The sequence below is a fragment of the Cynara cardunculus genome (assembly GCF_001531365.2).
Source record: "Cynara cardunculus var. scolymus isolate 2C chromosome LG 4, CcrdV1, whole genome shotgun sequence".
NCBI classification, from domain to species: Eukaryota; Viridiplantae; Streptophyta; class Magnoliopsida; order Asterales; family Asteraceae; genus Cynara; species Cynara cardunculus.
Window position 1 is genome coordinate 8,853,062 of NC_037531.1, and position 15,681 is coordinate 8,868,742.

Below are 15,681 nucleotides of genomic sequence, written 5' to 3' on the forward strand. Positions count from 1 at the left end.
TGCAATGACATGAATAGGGTATCTCACTAGACTTTACAGTCTAACCCTCGTTTTGTGATTTTAAAATGTGTATTGCAGGAAGTGTGGACGGTAAAGGAAAGGAAAAGATTTAGTGTTTTTCTTACGTGCATTTTGGTTGAAGATTTGCTTTTGATGCATAAGCTCTGATGATTAGTACAAGATTGTATTTTGAATTTTTGGACCTTGTGTTTGGTCATAATAGATTCTTGTACTAGTGGACCCGAATGTATATGAATATGTATTTCTTTGGTATGAAATATGTATTACATGCAATGTGTGGGCTGGGGCGTTACATAAAGGATTTCTAATCCTCGTTTAAAAACCAAGATTGAATGATTTTTCTCTTAAGATTTGTAATGATCATCCTAATGCTTTTTGGGATAGGAAGAAACATATTGTCTCCCTTCCTTAAAACGTAGACAATGAGACCATTCTTATAGAAACAAATTTCAATAGATCTAGTATCACTACTCGTAGATCTATAAAATGGAATGAAATAGCTTTTCCTGAAAGTTGGTCTTTAACCAGAAATATTCCTAAGAATCCCATTATTCAAAGTGATTTTAGCAACATCATTCAAACTAATGAAGGAATTGTTCATATACAGTTCAATGATCAGGAATATTCCTAAGAATCCCATTATTCAGAGTGATTTCTACCTCTTTTAAGGTCTAATTCTTTAGCTCATAACCATAGTCATATTTCGCCTTTTGGTTATATGGTTGATCAGCCGCAACCCTCTTGAAGGTAAAAAGATTGATTTTACCACTAGATCACCTGCTAGACAGGTTGTTTGCAATGATTATTATGACAACGAAAAATGGGCTCCTTTTAGAGCCTGGTATACTAAAAATTTAGTAGAACCGAAATCCAAAGTTTTTCTGATGAATTCTATGAATTCTGTAAAAAAGAAAATGATATTTTCTCTTTCATTCCTTGTTTTGTTCATACTCATGTCAAAAACTATATAAATGTTATTGAAAGAAATTATCAATTGATGAATGGGGAAATCATGACTTCTGTTTTTCCTCCCCAAACTCCCTTTACAATATGTAAAAAAGATTCAAGTATAAAGTTTTCTGCTTTTTCTAAACTTATTAAAGAAGATACTTATTCGGTTACTTCTTTACATATAAATGAATTGCTTGAAAAACAGAATTATTCTAATTTATTACTTCGAATCTTAGGAGAAGAGACTTCTTCTATAAATGATCATATTTCTACCATCTATCAAAAAATTTGCCAACTTGAAGAAAATCAGAGAAAACCCAATACTGATATTTCTGAAAAGATTATTCTAACTTCGAGTTCTATTCAACCTCCTCCTAAAATAAAAAATTTCAAATTAAAAAACAAAACTGAGGATTTTATGGAACAACTTGATTTAAAGTTATCTAATCTTCATATTTCMAAACCCTCTGTTTCTATCCTTGATAAGGATGACAATTCAGAAAACTCTGATAATAATCAGAAAAATGATCAAATTCATAAAATGAAATGGGCCAGTAAACCTACTTTGAATAAGTATTATTACCAGCGCCCTACCCTAGATTGGATTGGATAATACCAATTAAAGACTGTTGCCAGTCAAGATTTCTTCCATCTCTAAGAGCTGCAAGAAAGCTTTATGGTAATCCTTCCAGAATTAGAGGTCTAAAAGCTATTTGGACTAGACCAATATGTAAAAACTTATGAGTTTTTAAATAGGGAAAAATATCCTGTTTATTTAAAAGACGAATCATCATTTCATCCTTATGAAGAGGAACTGAAGATTCAGTGGTTTTAACAATATGTTTTAAACCCAATTTTTCAAAAGTACCAATTTTATAAATTAATTTTGCTTCAACTTTTGGAATAGTCCAATTATTTAGAAGCTCTAAATTCTGGGGAATATCATATTCCTCAGTGATACTGTTATGAACAGTTTCATCTTTTTAAATTTCAAATCTGATGATGAAAATCAAAGTGTCACTAATAGTGATAAAAATTTAAATGATTTAAATGATAGCGATTCTATCATTTCTTTTAGCTCTGAAGACTCTTCTTCTTATTGTGATGCTTGTACTATAGGATATCCTTGTACAAATTGTACTAATCCAAACGTTATTAGCAATATTAATAACTGTGATAATGATGAGTTTTAACCAACTTTCAGGAAAAGCTATTTCATTCCATTTTATAGATCTACGAGTAGTGATATTAGATCTATTGAAATTTGTTTCTATAAGAATGGTCTCATTGATTTCTTTATCAACCCTTTTACATCTAGGATTAATAGTAAACAGAGGCTTAAAATATATTCTATAACAAATACAGATAACTTTTGTGCCTACTGCATAATTATAACCATGAGTTTTAACATTTAATGTTAAAGAGTCAAGAATATTAACATCTGATAAAGATAAACATAAATTAGGATAAACATCGAAATAAACTGGCCCATGGGCCAAACTGGATTGGATCATACCAATTAAAGACTGTTGCCAGTCAAGATTAATTATATTAAGGAAAAGCAAGCAGAATCATCTTCTGCAGTTCCTAACTCCTATGCCAACATTAGCAAAGAGGACTCTTCAAATTCTCAATTCTATGAGTCAACTTTTAAAGAAGTTATACTTCTTATTGAAGAAAAAGATCTTCAGTGGAAAAATAATCCGGATTATATCCTGGAAAGATATCTTAATAAGACATCTTTTGTTCATGGTTCTTTAAAACAAAGACAATATTTTGAAGGTCTTTTACTTTCTACAAAATCTGTAGAAATTACTCATCATACTTATAATAATAGAGATGAGGCCAATGGCAATTTCAGTTTTTCTGAACCGGTTATCAAAAAGATTATATCTTTTGAAGAATGGGGTTTTTCTCCTCTTGCTGAGAAAGAATGGTTTTCTCCAGCTCATAAACATAATTTTAAATTTAACTATTGGGATTATATCCAAAGCTTTTCTAAAGTCCTTTTGTATGAAAATGAAAACAAAAGACATTCTTGGTTTTTAAAAATTTGTGAAAATTGTTTTCATACTCCAATTCCAAATTGGTTTTTTACATGGTGGAGGAATTTTGGAACCACTTCCGACATTTTTCCAGACCATATGAAACAGCATATTAAAAATTGGATGTTATATTCTCCTACAGTTAATAACTGTAAAAATCTTTATAATATTGAATGAAACAATATTTGCCTATTCTTTATAGAAATTTGGTTTTCCTTGGATTTGGAAATGGAAACCAATTTTTGGTTATAATGATTTGATGATTCCTTGCATCAAAAGGCAAGGTCTTACCAAATATTGGGATAAATTAGACCGTATTTGTCCAGGTTCTACTCTTATAGAAGGATCTGATCTTTACAACACCCATTGAGAAGAAAATCCAGATTTATAAGAAGGATTTCGATCAGAAACAAGTCAATGAGGACTCAGAAATTCCAAGTCCTTTTCAGCAGATCTCGCAGAAGTATGCTGGAACCCTTTCCAAAGGAGAAATCATAGATCTTTACATTGAACATATGAAGAAAGATCTCTATGAAAATATAGGACCCTGTCCTTCAAAATCAGATGCATCTATGAATTTTGATCTTCAACAAGATGCTCAAAGCTTAGAAGGATCGGAAGAAATTGTCATCTATCTAGAAGATGCTCTAGAGACTCTAAAAGATTTGTTGAAACAGGAAAAATAGCTTTTTCCAGACAATTGTGCCAAATTGTCAAAAGCGGCTTTTATAAAGCCTAATTTATTGGCTTTCATAAAGCCTGTTTTATTCCCTCTTTTTTGACTTTTTCATAAAGTCTTTTGTTTGGGATACAGCTGTTATACAACTGTTCGCCTTTTTTAGTCTCTATTTAAAGAGTTGCCTGTCTCTCTTTGGAATCAGAGTTTTCATAGTTTAGTTTCTAAGTTTCTGCATTTCCTCTCATGTTTGTAAAGGTGACAAGTTATTGAATAAGAACAAGCAAGCCGACTGGTTTGAGCTTTTGTAAGTTTCTTTGTCTTTGTGATAACCGGATCCTAGTTATCACCCGAGGTAATTAATATGTGATTATTTGATTAAATGATTACGTGATAGCATGATAAATTGATACGTTTGATCATGTTGGTATGTGAAAAATTAATTGTATAATGTGGTTATGTGTATCAGAATATGTATATATGTAGAAATATATATATATATATATATATATATATATATTATTTTACACACTTGCATATTAGGAAATGCATAGTGTGTGTGGATGTATGTATGTGTGCATGGTTTTGAGTATGCATGCATGTGCATGAATTAGTTATTATAAACAGGGGCTGTAAGCTGACTTTCCAGTTTTGGAAATGTATAAAAGGAGGGTTGATCCTTCATATTTTCTCTTCTTGTTTTTGAGTTCCTTGTTGTGCGATTTAAAAGAGAAGAGAGGTTGACCGGATTATTTCTTGTCTAGAGATTCAAGTTGATTTCAAGTGTTTGATTTCAAAAGCTTGTTAAGGTGAATAATTTCTAACTCTTTTGCATAAAATTATTACTGGTTTTATATGAATCTTGTTTATTGTTGGAATGAAATCAATGAATTTTACTTAAGGATTTTATCCGGACAAAGCTTGTCCGGATTGTTTTAAATCGGTCAAAGGGTGGACGATGTATAGTCCGGATTGTTTTAAATCGGACAAAGGTTAAACGATGTATTGTCCGGATTGTTTTAAATCGGACAAAGGTTAAACGATGTATTGTCCGGATTGTTTTAAATCGGTTAAGTTGTGAGCGGGGTATTGTCCGGACTTTGATATCCGGACAAAGATGTTGATTTTGATTCTAAGTGATAAATCGATCAAGCTTTATGCGGTGTGTTGTCCGGACTTGTTATCCGAACAAAGGTTGAATTAATTCTAAGTGTTAACTGGACAAAGCTTATGCGATGTGTTATCCGGATTGTTGACCGGAGATGAAATCCGGCTAAGTTAAGTTGACCGGATTTGAGTTGTGCCTTGTGAAATTGTGATTTTATCATAAAATGAAGATTTAATATAAATGATTTTGGATTAATAAATAATAATTCCATTGGCTGCGGTCTGTTTGGAATTGTTTTATGAAAAGTTTTGATGAAGAAATAAGGGTGGCATATCAAGGAGAGGTGTACCATGGGATAAAGGTGGCATATCAAGGAGAGGTGTACCATGGGATAAGGGTGGCATATCAAGGAGAGGTGTACATTTGGATATAAGGGTGACATTTGCATGTGTATTGTATGATATAACTCTTTCTATTATATCCCTTAAGACTACCGTGGTCTGGAATCTTTATTTCTTTGTGGTTTAAAGATTTAGGATCAAGGTTCTTATTGGAAATCATAGTCTGGATGTTATTGAGAAGAAAACATCAGGTTTGGCCTAAAACTTTATATAAACCTTGTTTGTTTAGAAAAGGTTTAAAAAGAGGCATTATATGAAACCTGATTGGTTCAGAGGTACGAGAATTGTATAACTGAATGCTTTGCTTGAAAAGTGAAAAGGATCTGGTATTATGTCCCTATTCATTCATATATTTGTTATATATATGAATAATTGTTTTTCATAAAGATTTTGGTGATTTTCACCCTGCAATGACATAAATAGGGTATCTCACTAGACTTTTCGGTCTAACCCTCGTTTTGTGATTTTAACTATGTGTTGCAGGAGGTACGGACAGTAAGGGAAAGGGGAAAATTTAATATTTTCCTATATGCAATGATATCATGTCCCCAAACCACACATTGCATATAACACATATTTCATACAAAAAATACATGACATCATTCCATTCAGGTCCCTTAGTACAATAAAACATCGGCGCGCGTGTAAACGAGGTGCTCTACCAACTGAGCTCCAAATAAATATAAGAAAAAAAATGAAAAATTAGAAGGGGGTCGAACTTCGAATCAATTATGACCAAATACAAGGTCCAAAAATTCTAATACATCACTTGTATTAATCAATCAAAACTATACATCAAAACAAATCTTCAAGCAGAAATGCATATAGGAAAATATTAAATTTTTCCCCTTTCCCTTACTGTCCGTACCTCCTGAATGGAATGATATAGAAAGTAAAAGACCTTCAAAATATTGTCTTTGTTTTAAAGAACCATGAACAAAAGATGTCTTATTAAGATATCTTTCCAGGATATAATCCGGATTATTTTTCCACTGAAGATCTTTTTCTTCAATAAGAAGTATAACTTCTTTAAAAGTTGACTCATAGAATTGAGAATTTGAAGAGTCCTCTTTGCTAATGTTGGCATAGGAGTTAGGAACTGCAGAAGATGATTCTGCTTGCTTTTCCTTAATATAATTAAGGTATGCTTCGGCTAGAGGATGATCTTTGGGGATATTATCCATAAAGCCCTTTACATCTTTTTCTTGAGATAGATCAGAAGCTATAAGCTTTTGTTTGCCTATCTGAGCAATAACATTGTTATTTCCTCTTCCTCTATTAGAGGAATCTCGACCTCTTCCTCTTCCTCGTCCTGAGGAACTTCCACCTCCCCTATAAGAGGAGTAGGAGCTGTAGTTTGAGCTCATTCCTGAAATCATGATAAATATTCACGGGTTAAAAAATCAGGAAGGTGGTTATCAACCCCTTTAATATGATGAATTATAAAGTCAAAAGGAGCAAGATGAGCTTGCCATCTGGCAAACATTTGCTTAGAGACATCATGTTTAAAATCTCTGCTAAACATGAATTGAGCAGAACTACAATCGGTTTTTATTAAAAACTTTTGATTATATAAATCATCTTGAAATTTCAAGACACATTTGACAATAGCAAAGTGTTCTTTAACAACAGCAAAATAGTTTATTTGAGCACCTTTTCATTTACCAGAATAAAATCTAATAAGGTACTCCTGCTTAGAGATAGGATCAATTTGTTTTAAAATGCCTCCATAACCAATGTTTGAAGCATCAGTCTCAACAATTTTTCCCCAAAGGGGGTTTGGGAGCATGAGGAAGGGAAGGTATTTAACCTTTTTCTTTATTTCCTGAACAACTAAAGTATGACTATCAGTCCAACTACAGGAATTTTTCTTTAAACGATCATAAAGAATAGAAGTATAATGACTAAGATCTTTTATATATGCCGAAATATAATTTAGACTACCCAAAAATCTTTGTAATTGAGTTCTATCTAAATTTTTTTCAGGAAATTTATCTCCAAATTCAAGACTTCTTTGGATAGGAATAATGGTTCCTTTTTCAATATCATGGCCTAAAAATCTGATTTTGGTCTTAAATAAAGACATTTTAGGTTTAGAGATAACCAAACCATTTTGAATGACTAAAGACTTGAAAATATTCAAGTGTTTAAACAATAATGAAATTACTGTAAGGATAAAAAATGCCATTCATGATTTGTTGAAATTCAGAAGGAGCATTTTTTAAACCAAATGGCATAACCTTCCATTCATAATGTCCCATGGGAACATTGAAAGCAGTTTTATAAATATCAGACTCAGCGATCTGAATTTGCCAATAACCTGATTTTAAATCAAATTTGGAAAAGATAAGGGCCTGAAAAAGCCTATCTAATAGGTCTTTTTTATTAGGAATAGGATGCCTAATCCATTTTAGAACTTTGTTAAGAGGTTTGTAATTGATAACAAGTCTGGGAATGCCCCTTTCTTGTTCAGAATGCTTATTAACATAGAAAGCAATACAAGACCAAGGGGACTGAGAAGGCCTAATAAGGCCTTTGTCTACAAGACTAGCAATCTCATTTTTACATAAAACAAGATATTCCGAGTTCATCTGGCAAGGCCTAGCCTTAGTGGGAATATTGGATTCATGGAATCCTTCTTCATAAGGAAGGGAGACAATATGTTTCTTCCTATCCCAAAAAGCATTAGGATGATCATTACAAATCTTAAGAGAAAAATCATTATGAATGAAATCAATCTTGGTTTTTAAACGAGGATTAGAAATCCTTTCTTCAATAGTTAAAGAATTAATTTCATCTTTAAGAGAATAAAGATGGAAAGTTTTTCTAGCAATTCTTTCCTGAAGATTATCAAGAAATCTTTTCACAGGTTTATTGATGAAATTGAACTTGATAACCTTATTGTTATAAGTTCCTGAAAGACCACTTTCATCAATTCTAGTTAAAGGATAAATATTATATAAAAAAGGAAGACCAAGAATTATCTCATGAGAAATATCTTTGGTTAAAAGAAAACTAGTAGAGATACAACTAGCTTGGTTGCAAATTTTTGCATTAGAAAGCTTATAATTGATTTCTAAAGGACCTCCTCCAGTATGAGAGAGGGAACAAGAGGTTTTTTCAAAATAGCGACTATGAATAAGACCTTCTTATATGACATTTAAATCAGCACCGCTATCAATCATGGCAATAAATTCTTTTTTAAAATGCCCTCCTATAAGAAGAGTTATTTTGGTAAACCACTTTTGGGATATCATCCTGCTAATAGTAGAAAGAATAGCATTATCCTGAGGATCCGGATTATTAGAAGAAGGAATCCTAAAATTATCTTCTGGCTTGATATCATCAGAATTTTCAAAATTCCTTTTATCAAGGATAATAGAAATATGACTATGAAGAAGAAGATTATCAGCCTTCAGAATTTTTATTTCTTCTTTTTGAATATCAACTTCTCTACTAAGATCTTGGACAAAAATTTCTTTTCCTTTAAAATGTTTATTTTGAAGAAGTCTATTAACCTCTTTCATAGAATAATCAATATTATTGATAGAAATAGACGAAGGATTTGAAGGAAGATCAGATTTATCAAGGTCTAGATTTTCTAAAATTTCAGAATAAATAATCGGGTCTTTGATTTTCTTCAAAATTTTTAAAACATTTTTATTAGATAAGACATTTATATTTAAATCCTGAAATTAGGAGAGAGTTTATAAAACTCATCATTATCACAGTTATTAATATTGCTAATAACATTTGGATTAGTACAATTTGTACAAAGATTTCCTATAGTACAAGCATCACAATAAGAAGAAGAGTCTTCAGAGCTAAAAAAAATGATAGAATCGCTATCATTTAAATCATTTAAATTTTTATCACTATTATTATTATTATTATTATTATTATTATTATTATTATTATATAATATGTGTGAATATATATACATACTTGGAAAAATATACGTATGAAATAGTTATATAATATAACTTAAGATAATATTATATAAAAAGTTATATATATGTGTGTATTAGAAGAGTACTCGTACAATGCAACGAGATACATCTTGATTTTAATATTTTGTTTTTTTTTATCTCAGTCGATGTTATAATATGGTTTTATGTGATTTTGAAATAAACGATAATGTTTTTATTTTTGGATGAAATATAAAATTAAAAATATCATAAAATTTGACAAAAATATATCGATATTAATATCGAATTAACTATTTAAAAATTCTTATTTTTTGTTTAATTTTTTATTATAATTTAATCTAGGTTAAATAACGAAGTAATTTATATTTGGTTTAATAATATAATTTTCTATAATAATAATAATTAATTTTTTTTGTTAGAACTCAATAATTATCCTAATAAAATTTTAGTTTTTTTATATTTTAAAATGAGATGTTATCATCTATTTGATTATGTTTATCCGCAATTAATTACACGAATTCAAAGCTTTAATAAGTTGTTTTTAAGTACAATTACTTGTAATCTTGAATTTTAAGTAATTAGAAGGGTACTCGCACAATGTAGTGAGATACATCTCGATTTTAATGTTTCGTTTTTTCTTTGTCTCAATCGATGTTATAATATAGTTTTATGTAATTTTGAGAAAGCGTAATATTTGTATTCTTAAATAAAATATAAAAATGAAGATATGATAAAAAAAATTGATATTAATATCAAATTAACTATTTAAAATTTCTTTAATTATTTTTTATCTTTGGTTTAATAATATAATTTTTTTATAAAGATAATAATTAAGCATTTTGTTAGAAATTAATGATTATTCTAATTATATTTTAGTTTTTTTATATTTAAAATAAAATGTTTATTCTTTATTTAATTCTGTTTATCTGCAATTAGTTACATGAAACGTGAATAAGTTGTATTTACGCACAATTTACTTGTAATCTTGAATTTTAAATAATATGCATCAATAAACAGTACTTCATGCATAAAAAAATGTTTTTTAAGAGTTTTTGTCAAATGTTTTATAATATAGTATAGATATGCATCAACAAACAGTATTTCATGTATAAAAAATAGTTTTTAATTTTTTTTATCAAATGTTTTATAAAATATACATATTAATATATAAAATAAGAATAATAATAAAATATCTATATCTATACTATCTTAATAAGCAAATTTAGCAAAAGTCTTAAAGTCTTAAAATACTAAATGACCAAAATACCCTTTATACTCACTTTTTCACTTTTTCACTTTTTCACTTTTTCATCCCATCCTCTCTTCACATACACTCACCCTCTCACAACCGATTTTTTTTAAATTATAATTTTAAATTTACATTTTATACCCCTATAATTAATTAATTAATTTAATTTACGTTCTTTACTTTTAAATGTTTTATTTTAAACTTTTATCAAATTAACATACATAATCGTATATCAATTAAAACATGTTTAAAAAATATATTTTTATTTTAACAAGTTACACCATTATAATCGTCTCGTTAATACCTTCGAAATGAGTCCAATATTGAATAGTTTTTGACTTAATTATATTATTATATATTATATATACTCTGAAAAAATATTTTTAATATTTACGATTTATACTTTTATAGTTATTTATTTATATATATATATTATATATTTTGGGGTTAGGCTGTCCAATTGCACTGTATAATATGTTTTGAATTAATATGTTCCTAGGTTTTTTTTGAAATATATATATATATATATATATATATATATATATATATACATGTATTAATTCAACCTTAATTTGAGTTTATGGACAAGAAAGAAGGTAAACAGTTGAAATTTCATTCTAAAACCCATCTTTTTTTGTCTTTTTATGTCTTATGATCTGTCAAATTTGTAGTTTTATTTATTGTTTTTGAGTGTTTATCTTAAACTCAAGTTTCTTGGTTTTTTGCTTTTAGTGTAAACCGAATACATTTGTGGAGTCGTTTAAATATGTTGGATTTTAAATGTATTGAATTTTAAACTGTCATACAATTTTTTTCATCGATAGTCTGTAATTGGAACCATAACTCTTATTTATTCAAATTGTATTAATATGTAAAGACCAAGTGTAACCTATATCATCGTTAAATCTTATCTTATAAAACCAGTGAAACTTCAAAATCGTTAAAATTCATGACTCTCGCCGTATTGTACGAGTATACAATTAGTATTATATTAGTTTGGTTGGTTTTAACATTTATTTATTTTTATGCCGATTCAATTTCCAGAGCATTTATGACTGTGTTGTTAAAAGCAGTGTCATTAGCACTCATCATTCAAGACATCACCGCATCGTTTCTCTCCCTCTCCCTCTCCCTCTCCATCTGCCAATTCAGGTATGAAGAATGCGATTTCATTGATCTATATGGTTTTTGCTGATTTGGGTTTGTTTATTTTGATGAATACTGATTGTGTTGCTTGAAATATGTATGCTCTTGACGTAGTAAATATTTGAAAAATCATGTGTAAGATACTCTGGATTATTCCCAGAAGTCCAGTTTCACAACCATAAACACTTGGATTTTTTAAATTTAGGGAGCATATAAACCGTCTATATTCTCTTTGATGTATGAAAAGGTGTAAGAAAGTGTTTGATTATTGATGATGTTACACTGAAATTTGATTGTCCACTTTGCTATGCCAACTCTAATTCATGTTCTTGTTATTCGTAATTCGTAATTACGAATGCGTCCTGCAATTGTGTTTCCTCAAAATTTCTTAAACCTTTTCATATGTAGATATGTTTGTAAATGGGTTGGTCTAAAATTATGATTGTTTTGTACATGCAAAAGTGATGATGCCATCCACATCAAAATCAAATTGTCAAAAACCCAAGAAGGTCGAGTTCATTCCAGAACCCAAGCAGCCATGGCAGGTGGAACAACCAAGAAGGAACTGGTTGGATCTTCCATCAGATGTAATGTCCAATATGCTTTCCAGACTTGACGTGCTTGACATACTTGAGAATGCCCAGAAAGTGTGCACTACTTGGCGAAAAATCTGCAAGGATCCTTCTATGTGGAGGGTTATATGTTTGGATTATTGGCATGAAACATACATGCGTAAACATGCTGTGGATAGAAGCCAAGGCCAATTGATTGATATCACCATCAATTGTTTTGGTGATGAGATTTTACAATATGTTGCTGATAGGTATGTGGATTTATTGGAATTATTTATGTGTGCTTATAATTATTGTTAAAGAGGCTCTGTTTTACTTTTTATCCATCAGATGGTTCTAAATTGTTCTGTGAGCATATTTTAACTCAGGAGCAGTTTACCAAAAATTTAATGGGTAAGGGTTATTGATAAGAGTCTCCATCCTCACGTACCTTATAAATTATTATTTTCGGTCAATGGAATGGCCTCACTTACCGGGTAAGAATCAGGTCCTTTCATGCCTCTTACCAGGTAAGTGACACTAGTTAAGTTTGTGGTAAATGGCCTCTTACTTATATTTCTGTAGTTATATTTTGAACAATAATTAGCAGACTGGATTCGGACTGATATTTTTTGTTAGGATACATATCAGGTATAAGTTGTAATATTTTGACATGCACCCCTAAGCGATGTTGCCATTTAATTATTTTTGTTTCTCTTGCAGATCAAGTCAACTTAGACGTCTCAAAGTTGTTTGTTACTATGGTTATGCTGCTGCATATAGAAGCTGGACTGAAACCTTGAAGAAATTTCCGTTATTAGAGGATTTAAGTCTTTTCTCGTTAGAAATATCAAAAGAAGCTATTGAAACTGCCGGGCGTTATTGCCCTATGCTAATAACTTTCGAACTAAATAAAAGAGCATTCTGTGGGAGCCTTGGAGATGCTGGTAATGAGATAGCCATAGCTATTGGGGAAAACTTACACAAGTTAGATCACCTTGAACTGATTGGAAACAGCCTCACAAATATTGGGTTGCAGGTCATTCTGGATGGTTGTCCTCACCTTAAATCACTTGACCTGCGAAAGTGTTGCTCACTTGATCTCAAGGGAGAGTTGGGGATAAGATGTTCAAGGCAGATCAAATATCTAAAACTCCCTGGCGATTCTCTTGAAGGCTGTCCATATATGTATAAAAATGATGATTTTGATGATGATGATGATGTTGGTTATTGGGTATATGCTGGCCTTGACTTTGAGGATTTCACTGTAGATCACGATTTTTAATAATCTGTTATGCAGAAAGGTATGTTGGAAATATATATGCGTATATATATTCTTGTATAGCACTTGTAAGTGTTGCATTCCAATTTAAACGGGTACTTATCAATTGTGATTGATATTTTTTTGTAGCTGTTGCTGTTGCCCACAAAAATGATCGACTTTACTTTTGGGATCGCTTCTGAAACAATGACAAGGTAATGCAAATTAGATGATCAAGATTATAAACATTTGTGGGTCATTTCTATATTTCTGCTCAAACTTATCAAAGTTTTTGGTTTTTGTGTATGGAGCCTTTTGCTAAATTTGTGGTTGGCACAATGAGTAGTTTTTTGGTTCATTGGTCAAGCGGTCCAATGCCACAATAGTGCAAACAGTGACATGGGCTATTGCTTTTATCAGAATTGTAAATCTTTTTTGAGACGTGAAAGAGACTACGGCATTATCGGTTGTGTGCTGTTTGGTGCAACCGCATATGTATAAAAAATAAGAGCCAACAGGAATGATTATCAACCCAATTCAGTTTGCTAATTATCAATTAGAATATAATAATAAAAAATAAGACTCAACAGGAATGAATATCAACCCAATTCAACAACATATAAGCTTCTCAAAAATGGTGGCATTGGCCTTGCAACTTTCCAAATGTAGGGGCCTTGAATTTTGATCATAAACGCTATTCAGTTGGTACGGTCTTTACATATTTTACGGTGCAAATGTTTTAAATATTCTCAAGAATGTCTCAAGCACAGACTATTAGGAGTATATTTATTGTTACATTTGTTGTGAGATCCACCCAACTCCTTGTTGATCGCTTCATCTACAAACAATTTTTTGGTTTTGGAGTGAACTTGCACTTCCACTTTATATATCCGTGTAACATTACGGTTGGGTACATGCTAAACTGATGGTGCCATTCATGTCAAGGTTAAATAAAAAATAATCTAAGTGCAAGTTCATTCGAAAACCCAAAAAATGTTTGTAGATGAAGCGACTAACAGGTCGTGGGTTGGATCTTCTGACATATATATTAGTAAATATACTTTCGAGAGTCGATTAGCGTGACATCTGTAAGAATTCAGGGTCCTTGAGTTGAATACTGTTTATGATCCAAATTCAAGTTGCGACATCTATACAGTGGCCAGAAGCCCTTGCTATGTGTAACCATGTTCTGGATAGGGGTAAAATAGAAGAATATTAAAAATCACATTAATTATTTGATTTGGGCCAAAAATCGACTTTTAAATTTAAAGAAATCATGTTAATGATTTGTTTATTTTAATTCAATTATGGGGTAAATAGTTTTGAGGGCTAGGATTGTTTTTGCATTTTCGTAAAATGATGTTATCGTTTGATCCCTCCGTCTATGATATAGTATATTGTATAACATGATATATTAAATTATTTGAAATATATAATATAATATTATATTATGCTTTATATAATTTTAAGGTTAAAATATAATATAAGATAAATAATGTTACATTTCTTTGAATTTTGAAAAGGAAAATTAAGGAAATAAGTAAGTGCCACGAGGCACGACCATGGAAGTAATGAAAAAGAAAAGGGGGTTGTTTAGTAATCACCACCCCCTTACGTCACTTATACACCCCCTCCCTCTCATATTCAACCTCTCTCACATTCAATCAATTTGTTTAACATTATAAAATAATTTTAAATTCATGCCCTTTTAATTATTTAATTAATTTCTTTTACACCTTTTACTTTTAAGTTTTTCATTTTGCACCTTTATTAAATTAACATACATAATCGTACATCAATTAAAACATGTTTAAAAAATACMTTTTTATTTTAACAAGTTACACCATTATAATCGTCTCGTTAATACCTTCGAAATGAGTYCAATATTGAATAGTTTTTGAGTTAATTATATTATTATATATTATATACACTGTGAAAAAATGTTTTTAATATTTACGATTTATATTTTTTATAGCTATTTATTTAATTTATGATCTATCATTTATTTTTACACCATTATCACATTAAAATACATAATTTTWTATTAACTAAAATTAGATCTAACAACTAAATTAATCTTTCAGGAAACATTTTCATACCCTTTATTCATCTTACATACTCATTTTTTATTTTAACAAATTACACCATTATAATCGTGTCGTCAATCTTTTCGAAATAAACCCAATAATGAATATTATTTGATTTAATTATATTATTATTATTATTATCGTATTTTAACTAAAATCCGTTAAAAATATGTTTTTATTTTAATAAGTTACATCATCATAATCGTCTCGTCAATAACTTCAAAATGAACCCAATATTGAACATCGTTTTATTTAA

The 15,681-nt window shown here is 30.0% G+C and overlaps 2 protein-coding genes across 2 annotated transcripts in view; both read left to right on the forward strand.

Annotated features, from left to right (window-relative positions):
- LOC112510758 (F-box protein SKIP19-like) overlaps positions 1-13,696 on the forward strand; it is a 49,690-nt gene extending 35,994 nt beyond the window's left edge. The window contains exon 4 of the mRNA XM_025116088.1: positions 13,489-13,696. The gene's annotated coding sequence lies outside the window, so the exon portion shown is untranslated. The remainder of the gene's footprint in view (positions 1-13,488) is intronic.
- Positions 11,994-13,362, forward strand: LOC112510835 (putative F-box/LRR-repeat protein 23). Its single transcript, XM_025116185.1, has 2 exons — positions 11,994-12,349; positions 12,801-13,362. The coding sequence occupies exons 1-2, from the start codon at positions 11,994-11,996 to the stop codon at positions 13,360-13,362; spliced, it is 918 nt and encodes a 305-aa protein (XP_024971953.1).
- Positions 13,697-15,681: the final 1,985 nt, after the last annotated feature.

What these genes read in the sequence shown, in the direction of transcription:
- LOC112510835 (XM_025116185.1), top strand. Translation starts at nt 11,994, where the DNA reads ATGCCATCCACATCAAAATCAAATTGTCAAAAACCCAAGAAGGTCGAG. An exon ending in TTACAATATGTTGCTGATAG is followed by an intron (nt 12,350 to 12,800) that starts GTATGTGGATTT and finishes TTTCTCTTGCAG; the next exon opens with ATCAAGTCAACTTAGACGTC.